Here is a 19,948-nt window from a genome sequence, read left to right as displayed (position 1 = left end):
CTAATATTTTAACCAATCTCAACCTCTGCAAAGTGAAACATTATATAGAGCAATACCTTTTATTACTGTAACATAGGGATTTTCTTATTTCAAACTTAATTAGAAATGCTGCCACCAGTACTAGCTATTAATAACTTTGTTAGCAAACCCTACCATTGCCTACTAAGGGTGATTTGGGGAACCAGCCATGATAATCTCCAGCACCCTGTGACACTGTACAAATTACTTGACTTCCATAAATCTCCATTTTCTTATTGGCATAATTGAAATAAAAATAACTGCCTCATAAGGTTATTGAGTGGTGTGGATGAGATTATGCATATATAATAGGATCTAAATTTTTAAACATTCTTCCTCTCTTGCTTTTCCTTCTTGTACTAATGCCATGTATGTTTAATATCACAATGATTGTGAGATAATTATCAGTATGTATAATGTACAAAGAAAAGGGAAAAAAACAGTTTTATATCTTATGGGCCCCAATAGACTGAAAAGCCAAAGGATGATCTGGGAAGAAATTTTTTTTTAGAGTAATTAATTTAGAGTTTAAATGACAATTGACGATCTAACACTTCGCAGAAGATGTGTTCTATAGGAATACATTTAACCAAGGAGGTGAAACATCACTGCAAGGAGAACTACAAAACACTGATGAAACAAATAGATGACACAAACTAATGAAAAATTATTCCATGCTCATGGAGTGGAAGAATCAGTATGGTTAAAATGACCATAACTGTCCAAAGCAATCTATAAATTCATTGCAATTCCTATCAAATTGCCAATCTCATTCTTTACAAAATTAGATTTCTTAAAAGAGAATAGTATGTCATGGTGTAAATTTCAGGGCAAGGGAAGATTTTTCTCATGAAATAAAATTTAAAAGGACAATTTATCAATTACACATATAAGTTAAACATTTAACACAGTACCTGGCATATGTTAACCACTTAATATATCTGTACTATTATTGTCATAGATAGTATTTATATTTTGATAGTATGCTGAGTTGGTTCTTATATTTTTTAAAAATACATATTTTATATCTTCTATTTATTTACTGAGGTTAAAACAAAGATAAATATGCTCCCTACCCTCATGGAGCTTATGTTCTATTGGGAAAAATAAACAATAAGGAATAATTACACAATAAAATACAACTTGATAAATGCCTCAAAGGGACATTTCTCCTTGATGTGTCAATATAATTTTGCCATCTGCTATCTCACAAAACCAAAAGATAACCTGGTAATGACATCTGAGAGATAACACAGCTTTTATAGTCAATGTAATCTTTTTAATATAGTTTAATTCCTTCGAACACGTTACCACACATGCACACAAACACAGATTAACAATGAGCTCTATCTGGTGGGGTTATTTAAAAATTGAGGTTAACAACCACATTTTAAAAATGATTACTGTTCATACTGTTATTGCCAAGTGAGAATAATTGGGCATCTCTTGTCTTTTAGTTTATAAATATTAACTAACATAAATCTCTCTAAATGGAAGAAAAAGAAAGGGAACTATATCCTGCTTATAAAATAACAGTTAAATTTAAATGAATTATGTAATGTAATTTATTGAAAGAAGGTCTACTGAAGATTTGTGCCTGTGAGGAACTGAGTAAAGAGGCCTAAGAGTAAACAAAGAAACTAAGATGCTGTCCTGATCCATGGGAAGACCACTTATGCTTAAGGAATTTAATGTATAAATCCTGAGGCAAGGAGTTAGAAGAAGAGCCTAGCATAAGATAACAGGACTTCCTTTCCTTCTTTATCTTCTCCTTGCTGACTTTCAGTAAACTGAGAAAGTACAACACAAATTAATTATGCCTTTGAACTTCTACAGTGCTCTGCGAATCGCTTTAGATGTCAACCTGTATTACAAGGAGTAATTGGTTTATAACTGTTACTGCTAGGTAGTCTTTTGAGGAGCATGTGGTATCTGGATTAGTCTAAGACATTATATCTGTAAGAATATCAAACAGTGAGTAGCTAAATAAGACTGAGGACCCTTAATAACAGATGTGACTTTTCCCCAAAAAGATAGAGATAGCGTTGGGGACCAAGTGTAGATTGTGAGCAATATGAATAATTACCTGTTAAGTTTGGGTACCTGACAATCATTGGGGACTCAGGAACTCTTATAAAAATAAGATAATATATTCTTTAAATGTAACTTATGCAGTGCTTTATGTGGTTATTTAGTTTTTAAACTAAACATACTGTGAGCGTCCTCTTTGGGCTTCAGCAGTGCAATCAATGGTCACTGTTCACGGTGTGCTTATAATTTTGACTAGAAGTTGATTAGTTCATTCTCATACTGCTGTAAGGAACTACCTAAGCCTGGGTATTTATAAAGAGGTTTCATTGACTTAAGTTTTGCATGGCTGGGGAGACCTCAAGAAACTTAGAATCGTGGCAGAAGAGGAAGAGGCACATCTTACATGATAGCAGGTGAGAGAGAGCAAGACTGTGAAGGAGCGACTGTCAGACGCTTATAAAACCGTTAGATCTTGTGAGAACTCACTATCATGAGAACAGCATGGGGGACACTGCCCCCATGATCTATCACCTCCCATCAGGTTTCTCTGTTGATACATGGGGATTATGGGGGTTACAATTCAAGATGAGATTTGGGTGGGGACACAAAGCCTAATCATATCAAGAAGTTATTGGTTTAGGTATCTTTCCTGGGAGCAAAGAATTCATTTTGTGTTCTTCTTATATTCCTAGTATTTTTTCTTGTAACATTAAGAAGGTTTGCAATTCAAAAATTTGACCATTATTTATTCGTGTATTAATTTGTTTAATATCTAAAATAATCTGCATTACAGGTGCACTATTCTAGCTAGTCAATTGAAAATGCCGTGAATGCAAGGACCATGGCTATTTCTGTATCTATACATCTGTCTGTCTGTCTGTCTGTCTGTCTAATTGGGGACTTTGTAGAGAGACAGGATGCTTCAAAACAAAATCAAGCTGTTAAGAATTTAGCTACAAATATTTTAAAAATTGTAACCTTAAAACAATTACAACTTAACCCATTTCCTGTTTTCCGTAAAGTACTGTGCTGGGAGCCAGCAGCACTTTTTTTTTTTTTTTCCTAAGTAGAAAATGGGTTAAAAGGTGCTTTCTCTTCAAATGGCTGTCCAATCTCAGCATTTGTTTCTCTTATTCCATGAGACTCCTATAAAGTATTCATAAAAGTGAAGAGAAAAGGTGAAGTATGAATAGATGAGATGTTTATAGACGATGGAAAGAGGAATATAGCCTGCTTTTCCGTATAAGAGCTTGCCAAGTAGGCATGAGGGCGTGGTGGTGGAATAGAGAGCTATTTGCCCTAAAGCATCTTGTAAAGACTTCAGTCTCAGAGATATCAGATTCAATGGAGCTGAAGTGAGAAGGGAAACTTCAGGTTGGCACATTCATTCAGTATTTGTTAACACTCTTTTACGTTACTCTTCTTACCATTCACCCTTCTTATTAATATTACCTTGCACACCATAAAGGCCCAACATTTAAATCCCAGGTAAATATCAGGAAGCAATTCAGTGAACTGCTTCAGCAAAAACCAGATACTGGGAGTAGGTACCTCCCTACTGTGGAATCCCCATCCATACCATCCTAAAATTGAGCTTGACACCTCATTTTTCCTAAAGTGAAAGGCATGCATTCACATACTATATTCACAAATATCAGAGTTACATTTAATATCTACTAGAGCAGCCTAGATAAAATGGTGTACATGGAAACACTCACCAGCTGCATGGAAAATTAACCAGTTGATTGCCCATTTTAAAAATGAATGAACAACAAAATCCAAAAGATAGGAAGAACCAAGATAAACTGACAACCAAGATAAAGACCAAGATAAACCAAGACACACTGACCCTGGAAATAAGAGATAATTCAAGAGCAGAAGAATGCTTAAAAAACAACCAGAACAAACTCCCACACATCTTGGTCACGTTTAGTATAATACATCCTGAAATGCCTAACTTCCACCCACAGGGCAGTTTGTTCACTCAACCACACAAATATGCTGTTGAAAATCCTTTTTTTAAGTATTGAAGTTATTAACAGAGCTCAAGATAAAGAGAAAGCTCTGGGTACCAAAGTTCATAATATTGAAGTGGTTGGACAAAGTGATTGGACAAAATACAAGATTATGTGACTAAAGCGGGTATCACAAACTTGCCTACAGGTATGCTATCTGGGAAGTTCTCCAAGTCAGAAAGTAAAATAACCTGATCTGAGACATTAAAACACAAACTGAAGTAAAAATGATGAATTTTGAATCCAGGAAGAGGCAACCATAAAACTTACCTATGAGGAAGCCATGGGGATGCCCAAAGATGAGTACAAGAGTATAACTGTGAAACATTAGAGGAACTCCAACATCATTAAAGATGCCAAGGAAAGGGGGAAATGTATAATCTTTTGGAGATTAAAAAATAAACTGGGTCATATACAAAACAGAGTTAACTGCCTTTATAGTTCTCATCAGCGATAATGAACTACAGACTAAACATAGACTACAGTTAATGAATGCCCTCAAAATTTTGAGATTTGTTAAAAATAGAACAACCATATGATCCAGTAGTCCCACTGCTGGGTGTTTACCCAAAAGAAAGGAAATAAGAATATCAAAGGGATACCTGCACTCCCATGTTTATTAAAGTACTATCCACAATAGCAAAGATGCTGAGTCAATTTAGTGTCCATCATTGCATGAATGGATAAAGAAAATGTGCATATACACAATGAAATACCATTTGCCCATATGAGAGAATGGAATCCCCTTATTTGCAGTAACATGGATATAACTGGAGGTTATTATGAAATAATAATAATAATAATAATCATCATCATCATCATCTGCAGTAATGTCGATGAAACTGGAGGTTAAGTGAAATAAGCCAGGCAAAGAAAGCAAACGTCACATATTCTCATATGTGGGAGCTAATAGAATTGATTTCGTGGAGATAGAGAGTAGAGTCATAGTTACCAGTCATGGGGCAGATTGTGTTATGGGGAGAGGGATGGATGAGAGAGGTTGGTCAATGGATACAAACAGTTAGAAGGAATAAGAGCTAAGTAGGTAAGATCTTATACTTAATCTAATGATAGTAGAGTAAGTATACTGTAGTTAACAATAATAGATTTCATATTTCAAAATAGCTAGAAGAGAGGACTTAAAATGTTCCCAACATACAGAAACAATAAATTCATGAGATAATGGATATCTTAAATACCCTGATTTGGTCATTACATATGCTATACATGTAACAAAATATTACATGTGTCCTGTATATATGTACAAATATGTATTAATTAAAATATACAGAAAAAATTATTTGCAAAGTAATTTTGAAACCACAATTCTGTATACATCTAAACTATCAACTTCAAAGTTCTCTGAAAACCTACTTTTTATTCTCCTTCTGAGAATATTATTTAAAGATATATGCACTCAAGAAAACTTAATAATAATCATGTAGTCAAGGCAAATAATAAACAAGAAATAGTAGAACTAACCTAGAAATTCAGTGCAAGGAAGTCCCTGAATGACGTGTGCAGAGAGTAGTTTGTTCAAATTAAAATTGGAGATGATTTCTAGAAGGCTGTAAAAGAATATCTGTATTAATAAGAATGTCATAGATTCCAAGAAATATCCAATGGCTAATGAATGAGTTGAATGACGTCGTGGACTTGGTAAAGAAAGGGTGCGCCTTCTTTCAACAATAAAAAGGGGCAATTAAAAATTGATAAAAAATAAACTGTTAAAAAATCCTGTCCAAATATGAAGCAAGAAAAAATATTATGTGATTTAAGTAACTGATAGAGCCAGTTGGTCTATAAACCTAGCTACATTTTTCTCAAAGTGCCTGACAGTACATCTATAGAAAAGGAAATTTAAGCCTTGCACATTATTGCCTTTTTCTTGGTTCTGGAGTATTTAGATGTAATGATATTGTAAAAGCTGCTTATTGGTTTTCAGTTGTTAGAATAAACCCTTTTCTACATGGAATACTTACAGATGTCTACACAAGTGAATATGAATGTTGTGTCTGCATCAAAATAAAGGTAAAACGGACAGATATGGGAGCTGAAAGGCTCTGGAGAGGGGAGAGGTGGAGGGATAAACAACAATATGAACAGTCATATAAACGTTCAGGAGTTAAAAGACTCTGTTCAGATTTTAGGATAAAAATAGAGGATTAAGTATGTTTAAATACAGAATTGTAGAAAGATAAGTAAAAACTATTGGCTTGTGAAAGCAAAATGATGTAAATAAAATGAGCATTTCCTCTTTAATATATTGCCTATAAAATAGAGACAATGTTACCTATATTTTATAGGCAATATTTTAAATTTAGAAACTAGTAGATAAATTACCAATAACGCAGTCAACATATAGAGACAAATTATTTTAAAATTAGGATGTTTTCCATTAGAACAACTAAGAAATATCTAAAAATAAGGTTGGGAAGTAGAAGTGATAGTGTGGGAAGAAGGGATGTGGAGAAATCAATTGCTGTAGCTATGCATGGGAAGCCCTTATTTATTTTAATTTTCATTATAGGCATGCATTAATTTGATATACTTTAAAAAGAAAATAAAAAATTCTATTTCGTGTTCCTTTTATTAAATTGCAAGTAACCAATTTTGACGTCTTCTAGGTCCTTACATACTTGTTATTTTAACAATCAGAACCTCAAAAAGAAGTGGGTTCACATGGAACTGTGTAAAAGCCTTGACTTCTCTTTTTATACTAGTTTATCTTTCCTTTCTCTTTATGTATTAATTTTTCATTTAGCTTCCACTTTGTGACAAGCACTTGCTAGATTTAGGAAGTATATTGGTTAGAACATAGTCCCTGAACTGAATGGCCCTCTCGAAAGAGTCCACTTGATTTCTTTTGTGCTCTTCCCTTTTATCTACTTCTACCATGGCTACTTTCCCGCACAAGGTGAGGAACACACTTTCAAAGACCTCTACCTCCACTTGTTAGACTTCAGGGAAATACTTTATGTAGTTTCTTCTTTAATTACTCTAACAGAGGAAAGAAATTGCCATAGAGAAGCAGTTGGACAGTTGCACAGTTGGACAGTTGGACAGATTGACATTTAGCACTAAATACTCAACAGTTTTACGTGGCCTGCCTTTTTTTTTGGTCTTATGAAGGATAAGGATGAGAATAGGCATAAAAGAGAAGAGAGACTATTGTCTGCCACTGATTAGGTAAGGATAAACCATTTTCCTTCTTAGTTACTGAAAGGGAGACATATGACTTGGGGTGTTAGATGCTTCATTTTAATGCCTTAGCGAGAGAAAGCCTGAGAACTAATTTCTTCTTACTGTGGATATGGAATGGACGTTGGCTGTTTTAATCATCTGTGCAATTTAAATCTTAAGAAGGAATTGAAAGAAAAATAATTGTGTACGCACGTGTGCGTGTATGTGTGGCGGGGGGGGTCTGAGATAACATGCTAATTTCTAAGAATATACATTAAGAAAAATTTAGAAATCATGGTGAGAGCTGGATTTTCAGTTTCAATTTCTGCTTAATATATAAATGACCGAAAAAAAATCTCGTTGATTCTAAAACAGGAGTTATGACTAAACATAAGTTCTATAAAAAGAAAAGAAATTAAGTCAGTAAATCTAACATGATTATACCCAATAATATTTCTTCCAAATTAGTCCATAGCTAGAAATATTAGTCATTTAGTTGCATTTGAAAGAAATTTCTATTCTTGAATCAGGAGAAACTAAATTAACATCAGGGCTACATTTTCAAAAATAATCATACAGATTGTACATTTAATATATGCTTATAACTTTAATATAGAACTTTAAAAAATATGTGTTACTAATGGTCATTTTAAGGGGAAACATTTATGCTTCAAAGTTCATTTAGAAAAAGATTTGATATTGAAGATTTCAGCGTCACCTATTTTATCTCTGTAGGTTGTTCTTTAGTATCCTTTTAAAATGCAGAATCATACTGCAGTGTTTTTGACCCATTTTATCCAGTGAATGAAAAGATTGTCCTTACTTTCGGTTCAGTTTAATAAAATAACAGAGTCTCAGACCTTGAAGAGGGTTCAGAAGCAAACAGAAATCTCTCCTTTCACACACTGTTGATCAGAGAAGGAAACATGGGGGTTGAGATCTGCCGGATTTCCTGCCCTTGAAGCCCTTTATTCTTTGCAGCTGTCAGAGCTTGGCATTCATCTTGTTTTCAGCTTCAGCCAAACCCTGTGAAGACTAGCATTTATTCAGTCCTGCTACTTGTTCTGTCTACAGTCTGGGCTCAGTCCTAGCAATCTAACTTTTAATGTATTCCCGAGACCAGGCCCCAGCCAGAGTTGTGCCTAATTTTGGTTATTAGATCCATTTCCCTAGATCTTGTGGCTAAATCTGATTCTGTTGCCCAAGTCTCTTTAAAACTAAAGCTTTTGCTTGCCCTCACTAGTCCCTGTCCAGGAATTAAAAGCTGGATCCTTAGATACTGACTGGATCCTTAGATACCCTAGATAATGACTAATGTCAACTACTGTATTGGAAATCCAGATATTTTCTTTCATATCATTCTCATCCAAAGCTTGTGGGGCATCTCTGATTCTTACTGCTATTTTATATTTGTGGTATGTAGCCATCTTCTTTGTATGTCTTGTTTTAACTACAGAGCTGAACTTGTGCAATTGAGTCTTTTTTAAAAACATATGTTCATCTCAAAGGGCAGATATAATTTTAATTCTAGTAAACCCTTCTGAGGCTGCTGTGTACCACATGAGATAATAATTGTGTTAGTTTCCACGGGTTACCATAACAGAATACTGCAGACTGGGTGTCCTAAACAACAGGAATTTATTTTCTCGTAGTATTGGGGGCTGGAAGTCTAAGATCAGGGTGTTGGCAGGATTGTTTCCTTTGGAAGAACATCGGAAGGATCTGTTCCAGGCGTTTCTCCCTGGTTTATAGATGACTGTCTTTTTTCCCTGTGTCTTCACTTGCTCTTCCTCTATGCATGTCTGTGTCCAAATTTCCTCTTCTTATAAGGACCCCAGTCATACTGGATTAGGAACCTCCCTAATGGCCTCATTTTGATTTAATTGCATCTCTGAGACTCTATCTCCAAACATAGTTAGTCTGAGGTACTAGGGGTTAGGACTTCAACATGAGTTTGGAGGGGCACATAATTCAACTCAACAATAATATTCGTAGGAGGAAAAAGACCAAGGCCTGTACATGTTTGTGTACATACATGATAAATACTGATTTTGGCATTTGTATCCATTGTTGTTTAGGAAAAATGTAAGGTCATGAAGAATCTTACTTTATAATGAGGGTTTAATATCCCAGATCATGAGTACACAAATAAGTTGTAAGCATAGCCAGAGACTAATAATCCAGATGTGTTACCTAACTCCCTCTTGAAGCCTCAAATTCAATAGTTTTAGAACCTGGAAATAATAATTGCACTTACCGCATGGAGTAGTTGTAAAGATTAAATGAGATTATGCATGGCTCTGTGTGCCTTGTACCTGATACACAGCAAGTACTACTTAAATATTATTTCTATGACACCAAATAAGATACATAGACAATAGATGTTACAGGAGCTAGGAGGGAAGCTGGAATGCCAATGTTTAATATTAGAGCTGGGGCAGATTTGGGGCAGGAAGAACCAATTCTAGTGAAGGAGACTGGCATGAACAAAGAAAGACAAGCATACACACTGTTGTAGGAAGAATAAACTTACAGACCTTTAGAGAGAAAAGAGCTCAGGGGTTACAGGTTGAGGGACTAGGTTATCCTAGGTCTGTCAAGAACTGGGTTATTATCTTGGGCAACAGAAGGAGAGGGTAGGATTAGATCAGTTATACTAAAATTTTTATGTGCTTATAAAATTATCTGACGAGCATTTAAAAATTAGTTGCTGGGGCAGCACCAAAAACTAATCTAACTTAGTCAATGTGGAGAAGTGCCCCAAATTTATTTTAATGTGTAGTTGAATTGAGAACTGTAAGACTAATTCAGTGCACGTTGTAATCACTTGAGGAGCTTTTTGAAAAACATGCCAGTATTCAGGTCCTAAGACAAGAGATTTTGATTTTAGTGTTCTGGGTTGGGGCCTGAGTATTGTTATTGGCAAATCTCAAACCTGACCCTTCCTAAGTTACGAAGTGCTAGTCCTTCCATGAGAATTTTTATTTTGTGTCATAAGATTCCCATAAAAAGTTGCATATTAATTTTGAAAGACACATTTGACTGAAAAAGTATCCAGAATGTATTTAACTTATGTTTGGGGGATAAAATACAGAGTTGTATGAATCCAGGTATATTTTGAAACTCTAACCCAGGAATTCACTTTCTGACAGACTAGCGGGTGTGAATTCTGCCTGGGTTAGCTCTGTAGTGCTTGGGAGCACACAAATGAGGGAGGGATTGAAGAACAGAAGAGTGACCTTGCATGTATTTGGAACAGAAACGGAAAGTTGTGTCTACTTTGAAAAAATAAACGGGAAAGTACTTCTCAGTTTTGAGGATCATACAAAGATAGTAATTGTAACTGCCCTAACACTTTGTTATTCCAGTTGGTGTGGTGATGGAACTCCTATGGATTAGGTTATCATTACACACAGAATGAAATCCAAAAGCGTCCTCCAAGCCCTATGGTATTCACAGTGTAGCTCTAACTTATCTTGACATAATCACCTCTAGCACTCCATTCTTCCTGACTGATGTGCATTTATTTCCTGTATTTCACACTTACCATATACTTTTCCATCTTCGTTATTTGGCAGTATTCTGCCTTTTTAAAATGCCCTCTATCTGTAGCCATGATTTAAAACTGTAATCAAATTTCACCTTCTCCTCAATTGTTCTCTTGGAATATCCAATTTTATTTGTAATGTTTGCATGTCCTTTCTCAAGGGAAATTACTGTAAATGGAGAAATCAGATTTCTACATTTATATACTACTGTTTTATGGTTACTAAAGTGATAGTTGACATACATGGAATTATAGTAGCTGAATTAAGTTGTATGTTGTTGAATGTTTATTTTTTAATTTGTAGAAGTAATTAGAAAGTAAAACTAATACATTTTATAATTGCATAGGGAGAAAAGATGTATACAAAAATATGACTGAGGATGATTGGATTTGAAAAAGGATAATTTTTCTTGTCTTCTAATTCCTGGTATATCTGTTAAGTTTATTCATTTAATGGCCATTCATTTGGGAAAAATTTCTTAGATCAATAAGTGTTTTTTGATTAGACGACAAGACATTATTTACTTTGTTTCTTGTGTAATTATAGAAATCTAATTACAGAGAAGTAATTACTTCTGTGTTCTCAGAATTCTGTTTCTTTAATGATTTTAGTAATTTGGGCATTAATTTTTGAACTACAAAGAGGTAACTGTAATATTCCTACCATTAGACATTAACTTAGTGTGTGTTTTAATGAAAGAAAAAAATATGCACAGGAAAAACTACAACATGAGTTATTAGGAGAGAATTGCTGTTAGATTTCAGAAAAATAAAGCAACATCAATAGCATCAATAATAATAGTGTAAAACAAAACCAGGTTAGGAAGCTCAGACTGACAAGTAAGTGATCAGAAGGAAAGAAGCTAAGATTTTAATTGGCATAACCCCCAAAAGAATAAGAACTCTAAATTAGATGTAGGGCTGCAAAGACAGCCTTTTCTTTGGGAAACCATGAGTTAGTTTTGAAATTAAGGACTTTTGGGAAACTGAGTTTAATTACGATTCAGATTGTGTGTTTCACAGTGAATGGGGGAGCTAGAATAGTGATGGTAGAAGTTCAAACTCAACCAAGCCTGATGTTTGGAATTGAAATCAAGTAAGAATTTGTCTGTAACCCAAATAATGAATCAACTTGTCAAATTTATTTAATAGCTGGAATCATTCCCTCTAACTGACTTATTTGTATTTAGTTTATAAAATGTGATTACATCACAAAGAGTATCTTGGCACAATAAGTACTTTATCATAGATATGGGCAAATATTTTTTATGATAACAATCTCTGTAATATAAAAATTGGAAGTCAGCTTAGTTACCAATAATAAGATACTGGTTAAAAGGTACTGATTATAGGAATATTGTGTAACCATGAAAATGTTGTTATGTATTTTTGTATTTATTGACAGAAAAATGTATTTGTGATAGTTCAGGGAAAGGCATCGCTAATTACATGTATACTATATGATATGTTTTTGAAAAATGATTACATATATGCACAGAGAACTAACAGGATATACATCAAAATGAGTATACTTAGATTTCATTTTTTCTTTTTTTCTTTTTATTTTTAACCACCTCCCATAGATATATTTCCTTGTATTTGTATTTGCTTAGATTTTCTATTTATCATTCATTCCTTGGCTTTGCTTTTTCACCTTTCATGCATTCTAAAAGATCAATCAAGTCATTTTCCTTGTTTCTCCATTTCTTTTAGAGCTTAAAGCATTATTCATTTTATTTCTATCCTTTAATGCAAATCTTAACTTTTCAATGAAGTACTTCATTTTAGAACTTTTTAGTAAAATCTAAAATTAAATTATATGTCTATGAAAGAAGACTTTAACATGCTTTCACTTTTCTCAAAAATTTACTGTCTTCTGTCTTTTATGATGTTATTTGGAATTAAGGTTCAACTTGTGTTTCAATATTCACATAAGTAAATGTCAGAATTATTATTATAGTTAACACTTAATTACCAGTGTGTTTAAATAATTTCATTGTTCTTGGTTACTTCTTATTTTCTATTTCTGCTTTATTTTTCTTGTTGTCAGTGCATGTCCTTTGTTAATTCTTTCAGTGAGACTCTGGGGGTAGTAAGATGCTGTTAGCTTGTTATCATTTCTTGAATGCTATTCTAGTTGGGTACATAGCATAGACTTTTTTTCTTCCATAGTTTCCAATACCTGGACCCCAAGTCACAGGGTATATAGTATATTACAAGGGGCCACCCTGAGAGAGATTGACTGGAGTTACTTTTAGCCTAATTAATGGGAGGAGCTTTAGGCATGGACTGACTTCATCCCTCCTAGCAGGACAGGACACTGCAGCTCTAGTAACCTCTACCCACCTGCTCTACCTTTCAGTGGGTTGGGTGGCTTGAGCCACTCTCATCACTTTGCTTTTTAAAGATTCCAGCTCTACATTTGTCTTATTTGTGTTTTGTAGTATGACTATTTATTTTTTAAAATAAATACTGTTTTAGAGGTAGAATACTATATGTATATTTATATATTGCCACAAAGCTCATAAATATTTTTAAGAAAAATTTTTGAAAATTATTTCAGAGAGGAATAAATAAGCAAGAGGTAGTCTGGTCTTGTCGGCATGGTATAACCCAGATTAAGTACTGGCCTTTGTGTGATTTGTTTGGAAATTCAGCTGAGGTAGAATTTAGGGAGACTTCTATTCTGGAAAACCACTGGTTTTTATTTGTTTTGCTTAATTCCTAATAGATTTTCAAAGTACTTCTAACATAGAGTGGACAACAAATAGATAAATATAAATAGAAAAATAGAATGATATTTAGAAATAATGGGATGAAATGTAAGTTTCTGTGTAGCCTTTAATTACTTAGCTTGTATATCACGTAAATGATCTTGACTCTACTTGACTGTGTGCTTATTTAGGAATTTGGTATTTTAAGTCTTGTCATATTTTCCCTAACCTTTTTTACTTGGCTTCTTAAATTTGTTCGGTTTTTTAGTGGAGAAATAGCTGATGCCCATGACGGTACCTAGGAAGCAACTAGGTACATGGACAGCAGGATAATAAAGAAGGCACTATTACTTCAGATAGCATTGCTTGAAGTGTAGTTCTGTGAGGACAAATAAATATATCCATTTAATGGCATTCGAATGGACAAATTAGATTAAAACTGTCATCATATCAAAGGGAAAAAGCTAACTGGGACACCACTTGAAATTACTTCCAGTTTACAGTAATGTGGCTGTCTAGGCTAAAGAAATTAAAAGTAAGTGAAACAAAAAAACAAAATCTCTCCTTAATGCCCCCCCACTGAGAAAACCTATAAATGATGCATAAAGATAACATTTTATTATTTATTTATTTATTTTATTTTATTTTATTTTATTTTTTTGAGACGGAGTTTCACTCTTGTTACCCAGGCTGGAGTGCAATGGCACGATCTCAGCTCACCGCAACCTCCGCCTCCTGGGTTCAGGCAATTCTCCTGCCTCAGCCTCCTGAGTAGCTGGGATTACAGGCACAAGGCACCATGCCTAGCTAATTTTTTGTATTTTTAGTAGAGACGGGGTTTCACCTTGTTGACCAAGATGGTCTCAATCTCTTGACCTTGTGATCCACCCGCCTCAGCCTCCCAAAGTGCTGGGATTACAGGCTTGAGCCACCACGCCCGGCCCTATTTATTTATTTTTGAGATGGAGTTTCGCTCTTGTTACCCAGGCTGGAGTGCAGTGGCGCGATCTCTGCTCACCGCAACCTCCACCTCCTGGGTTCAGGCAATTTTCCTGCCTCAGCCTCCTGAGTAGCTGGGACTACAGGCATGCCCCACCATGCCCAGCTAATTTTTTGTATTTTTAGTAGAGATGGGGTTTCACCATGTTGACCAGGATGGTCTCGATCTCTTGACCTCGTGATCCACCCGCCTTGGCCTCCCAAAGTGCTGGGATTACAGGTGTGAGCCACTGTGCCCGGCCAAGATAACACTTTTTAAAGGCATAGATGAGTTTGTATGAAAGAAGAATCTCCAAGTGCCAGAAACGAAATGAGAAAATTAGATCTCTAAGTATATGGGGTGATACACTTCAGCAATATGCCTGGATGAATCAAGACTTATAATGAATGGTTAGGGGTTTGCATTTTTAAACCACACAGGACCATGAGAATGTTTCCCTCCTAAAAAGCAGGAAATTGTAATTTTTTAACCTCTTTTTAAACATTGCATCTTTACACAAGGCCAGGACACTCAACAGTGCTTTCTCCACAATGAAGGAAGGATGAATATAAAACTTCACACAGCTTAGATAAATGAGTAATCTTATTTCTGTCTGAACCCTGGGTGAAAACAAAAACAAACAGTAAGTCTGTTGTAATCAATTGAAATCTCATTCTGCTCATCTGTTCATTATGTGGGTTTTATAGACTGAATTTATATTGCCTGCATTGTAATATATTCCCACATCAAGAACATAACATTAAATTTGGTCCTTGGTCAGTGATACATCATTCCATAATACCTTTCTCATCTAGTTTTAAGCTCAAAACTTTTCCATTCCCGTAGGATCAGTTATTAAAGTTACAAAGAACAGACAGATGCTAAGAAATGGTGCTCAGAAAGCTAAAATGTTGGCTTTGCAAATTGGAATCGTTTTTCTTCTGACATTTTTTTAAATCTTTTACAGAGAAATACAGCAATGGCTAAAATATTTGTTCCCAGCTTAAGGCTGAAATGGTCAACTTCTGATTATCCTTTAAATATCTCATCACCATGAAAAGCACTCAAAAGGTTTCCTGTAGGTAATTTGTAGAACCCGTCAGAGGGTAAAAATTGGAGGAAACATATTCCATGGGAGGTGAATCAGGTTTATTAATTAGACATAGTACAAAGTTGCCTTTTATTTCTCTCTTGATCTTCCTTTCCTACCCAAACATCTCTCCAAATCTCCTAAAAATATTATCTCTGAAAAATTCCCTACTCAATCCTGGGTCACATCCTGCCACTGTCTGACATTTTGACATGTTTGCTGTTCAGACTTCCTATATTCCATATCCAGTAATTGCCTCAATTTCTCCATAATGTTGGGTCAGGGTCTGGAAATTTTAGGGCTACTTAACTTAGAAGACATCACAAATCAAAGGAAAGGATCCCAACCAATTCTTGTTGAAGATCTCTTTTAAACATGTTTGTCCTTTAATGCACTGTAAAACAAAGAATAGAATTCAGTGGGTGCTCATACTCATTTATATTATAAATTACAACATTACACCATTTTGAAAACAATAATTTCTATACTTGTAACTTAATGTAAATTTGAATTCCAGGGTGATTTGGGTTCCAGAGCCCCCTTGATCGCATCAAATACTTTGAGTCTTTTTTAACCTTTTACATTTTTCCAGCTAGATATTTTTAATCAGAGTTGCTTCTAATGTCCAAATCACTCTGGTGGGAAGCCTGTAAATAATGATGCAAGAGGAATTGAAGCCTAATAACTCAGGAAATTACAATTATGAAAGAGGTTCTCAGTCCTGAAAAAAAAATTGAACTAAATATGTTAATTTTCCAAGTCCTAATATTTTAAGAATCCTTATGTCTTCTAATTTTGCCTTCTTTCTTGATATTGTTACTCTACAAATTGTATTTTGAATATTGATTTATTCTGTGTTTAGCTATATGCAATCAGAATTTACTGGGCTATGTCAGTTGGACTTTTTCTTGAAATATTTTTAAGTTTCAATAAAAGAAATAAACAAAACAAAAACATTTGCCTCCATTTGATTATGTAGACTTGAATAAAAGGAACTTCAGTACAGAAGCTGTCCATCTGAGTCAGGAAAGGGATAAATGAGCTAATAATTTGTGGTAGCAGAACCACAGATATCCCAGTGACAGAACAAACCGTGAGTCCCTTTTATTATAGAAACTACCCAAAGGAACAACACGGTCTTAAACATCAACTCTTAGTCTATAAAATGGGATTCGATACTCTCTCTTTCTTGTTCCTTGGGATAGCTTAACAAATCAGAGTACATAGTATTAATAATGCAAGCCTTTTTCCAACTATTATTTCTGCAAAGCAATAACAGGCTTAGTAAATGTTGCCAAAAATTTTGTTTATGCTCAACTAAGTTTAGCCAATGCTAACTTTAGCTAAAAGTGTCCTCAATGCAGGACTTCTCATCACCTTTACTGGTAATGTGCCTTGTTATTTTTCTAGGAAAGAATACAATATGCAGTGTGTCCTGCATACATGTGGTTGGGGGCCCTTTTATTCTAAACCATCTGCTAACATCTCTGTAAACTGGTGTTCTGAGGTCAAGGCATGGCAGAGCTATACTAGATTCTCATGAAGGATCTTAGCCAATAGTATAATGTATGTTTCACTTAGTGCAGATTTATTTGCCTCAGTCACAAACTGCCAAGAATACAGCCTTGAACTAGATATTAGGTAAGAGTCTCCAGATTTAAGGAAGTGGTAATCTAAAGTGATATTAGCTTTGATGAATGTTGCTTTTGTTGAATTCAAATTCTAGTGTTGTCACTAACTTTTTGTGTCATTTATCATACCTAAGCCTTGGTTTCCTCATCTGTAACATGAATAATAATAGCATTTAAACCTTGAAGGCACAGACCTGTTCTTGATATTTTTTTCTCTTTACTCCAGTGCTTAGTATGATTGATATTCAGAATTTTTGTAGATGAAAGAAGTTTTGAATGCATGCATGCAGGGATCAGTGAAAATTGAAAGAAATAATAGAATGAAAAATTATGTAGGACTGACTCTCCCTTGAAGATCTAAAGAGAAGTACTAAACAATAAAAAGATCAATGTACATTGGGTTTAGTCAGTGAAAACCTCTCAGAGGAGATATTATGAACCTGAATATATTTTTATGCCATACCTTTTATAAATACTGTTTTCTAGTACTGGTTATAAAGATTAAGAATCTTGGTATCACTAAAAGGATCTGGGTTTTACACATGTACAGATTAAAGACAAGATATTTACCCCTTTCTGTCCAGAGTTTATCTTGCTATTGATTCTTAAGTGTCAATACATTAATACATCAGAACTCACACAGCAGATTTAGCCAGTCAACTCAGTAGTAATGTTTTAGTTCTATCTGGGCAGTCTTTATTCCCTGTAAAGAATGAGATGCTAGATTTACATCTCATCAACAGTAAATTATGTAGGCATCCTCATTATTTAAAATAATTGGTATATTTGTTTATATGGAGGTATACTTTTTTTTACAAAATATAATTGTGAGCAACAGATGATATTATGTAAGTCAGTCAGCTATAGATGAGTAGAGATGTTTTCAGCTTATGAAAGTACTTTAGAATCGTTTGGAAATAATATGTATATTTTTTGCATAGTACTTCAGTACTGTCCTTAATATGTTGATGGTGTATGGAACTCAGAAAATTAGTACATTATTGATTATTATATTATTCAAAGAATACTTGGAGATTTGTGATTTGAAAATCAGATTTATTTTGCACATGGAATTAATAGGACTTTGGAGGAATAAAAAGGAATTTTTAAGGTATTATAGGTAATTAATATTTCAACATTAAAAATATTGGTATTTGATTATAATAGGTTTTTACCTGTACTTTCTGGCTGTCATATTAGTACCAAAGTTTAACTTGAAAATGAAAGTTTGGTGAAGTAGAAACCTTAGGTTAGTGGCTTAGGAATTTCATTTCCAGGATAAACCAGTCTTGGTATATACTCCATGTCTGTTTCTCTACATGGTTGATTCTCTTGTTAATGCTATCCATCTTTGTTACCTCTCATATTCATTTTGAAGCACATGAATATTAGGAAGTATGAAATATATGCAAATGCAAGGTGATTGTGTTATTTTTGCTATTTACAACATTCCCTGTATTGAAATTCAAAAAGTTAATAATTACCTGCTGGAAAATATGCTTAAATTAAAATTACATGTGCTAGTTTGTTTTAGTGAAAAGACTACAGTTAAGGTAGATAGAAATATATAAATTTTTTCATAAAGTAGGAATATACATCTAATTTATCAGAAGATATAGTTCTTCATATTTTATAAATGTGTATTAATGTTGTACCATGTCACATATAGTAGGAATATATATATGTATATATAATATATAATACATTCATATATACATGTATTTGCATCTGATAGAAAATAATAGGAAGAGGGAATCTACCTTAAAAAGTTTATGTAATAAGAGGTAAGTACTATATAAAGAGTATATAACAGTTAAAAATACAGCCTAATTTCAAATATTTCATCAGGAAGAAACAAAACTGTGTTTTTCTTCATAAATCAAAGTTACAATAATAACATGTGCTCCCATTTAATTAATTTTAACAGTATTGAACAAAAGCAGAAGAGTTATGTTTTAAGAAATCATTCCATGGGCCAATGGCCATTTAGTTGTCATAAAAATCCTTTATTTAGCCTTCTCCACAAATAAGCTCACAGCGGGACAAAGGACACTAGTTAGAGTAATTTGGGCGATAAGTAAACAGAAGGAATGGCTAGGAGCGTAGTGTCATCTGGCAGAGAGCTTATTTCCTGAATCCTGTGGATCTGGTTAAAACCCAACAGAGATGCCAATATGCTTCGCCTCAGCAAATGCTACCAATCCCCACACCACCAGGCCCACCGAAGCTTGTCTACAGTATTTTATCCAAGCAGTCCTTTGGGTAACTGCACAGTGCCTGCAATGACCTGAGTCAGTCATGCAAGAAGACTTTCTTGTTCTCACACCAATGTTTTATTTCAGTTTCCATTTTCTGCTGGTCCTGTTGTTCAGTGATATAAGCAGAGTGATGAAGGAGGCACTTCACACTCTTCTTAGATAAGATCTTGAGCAGCAGAGAGTGGTTTAAACAGCAAGGCTTAAATCTCCCAAGCTGGATTTATTTGCACGGTTGCTGTCATGTGTGCACCTGGGATTCATGTCTCTTCAGAAGGGTGGGAAGAAGTAAGGTCCCTTGAGTCTGAAGAGGGAGCAATTGAGGCTCGACGAGCAGTTGCTGGTAAGCAATAAATAACGGTAATCCCACTTCATATTTTTCCCAGATGTACACAAATCTATATTTAATACTCCCTCTGTATTTTTCAGTCAAAATATTTCTTTTCTGCATGTATCAGGTGCACAGTGTTCTTAATTGAATAAAG

General features: G+C 34.4%; 1 protein-coding gene across 47 annotated transcripts in view; it reads left to right on the top strand.

Moving 5' to 3' along the window:
• The window catches only part of RIMS1 (regulating synaptic membrane exocytosis 1), a 521,656-nt gene that overhangs the window by 299,484 nt on the left and 202,224 nt on the right, over positions 1 to 19,948 (top strand). For 4 of the 47 annotated variants that reach the window (XM_074398091.1, XM_074398093.1, XM_074398090.1 and 1 more), the window contains exon 1: positions 18,945 to 19,806. The exons of 27 other annotated variants lie outside the window; for them this stretch is intronic. In XM_074398091.1, coding sequence (XP_074254192.1) covers positions 19,707 to 19,806 — 100 coding nt within the window. In that variant the 5' untranslated portion in view covers positions 18,945 to 19,706. Of the gene's footprint in view, positions 1 to 14,715; positions 19,807 to 19,948 lie in introns of those variants that run through there. 16 more of the 47 variants (XM_074398097.1, XM_074398096.1, XM_074398099.1 and 13 more) reach the window with 10 other exon arrangements.

This window comes from Saimiri boliviensis, chromosome 4 (assembly GCF_048565385.1).
Source record: "Saimiri boliviensis isolate mSaiBol1 chromosome 4, mSaiBol1.pri, whole genome shotgun sequence".
Taxonomy (NCBI): Eukaryota; Metazoa; Chordata; class Mammalia; order Primates; family Cebidae; genus Saimiri; species Saimiri boliviensis.
The sequence above is the reverse complement of the archived record's forward strand: the minus strand, read 5'-3'. Positions and strand labels throughout refer to the sequence as shown.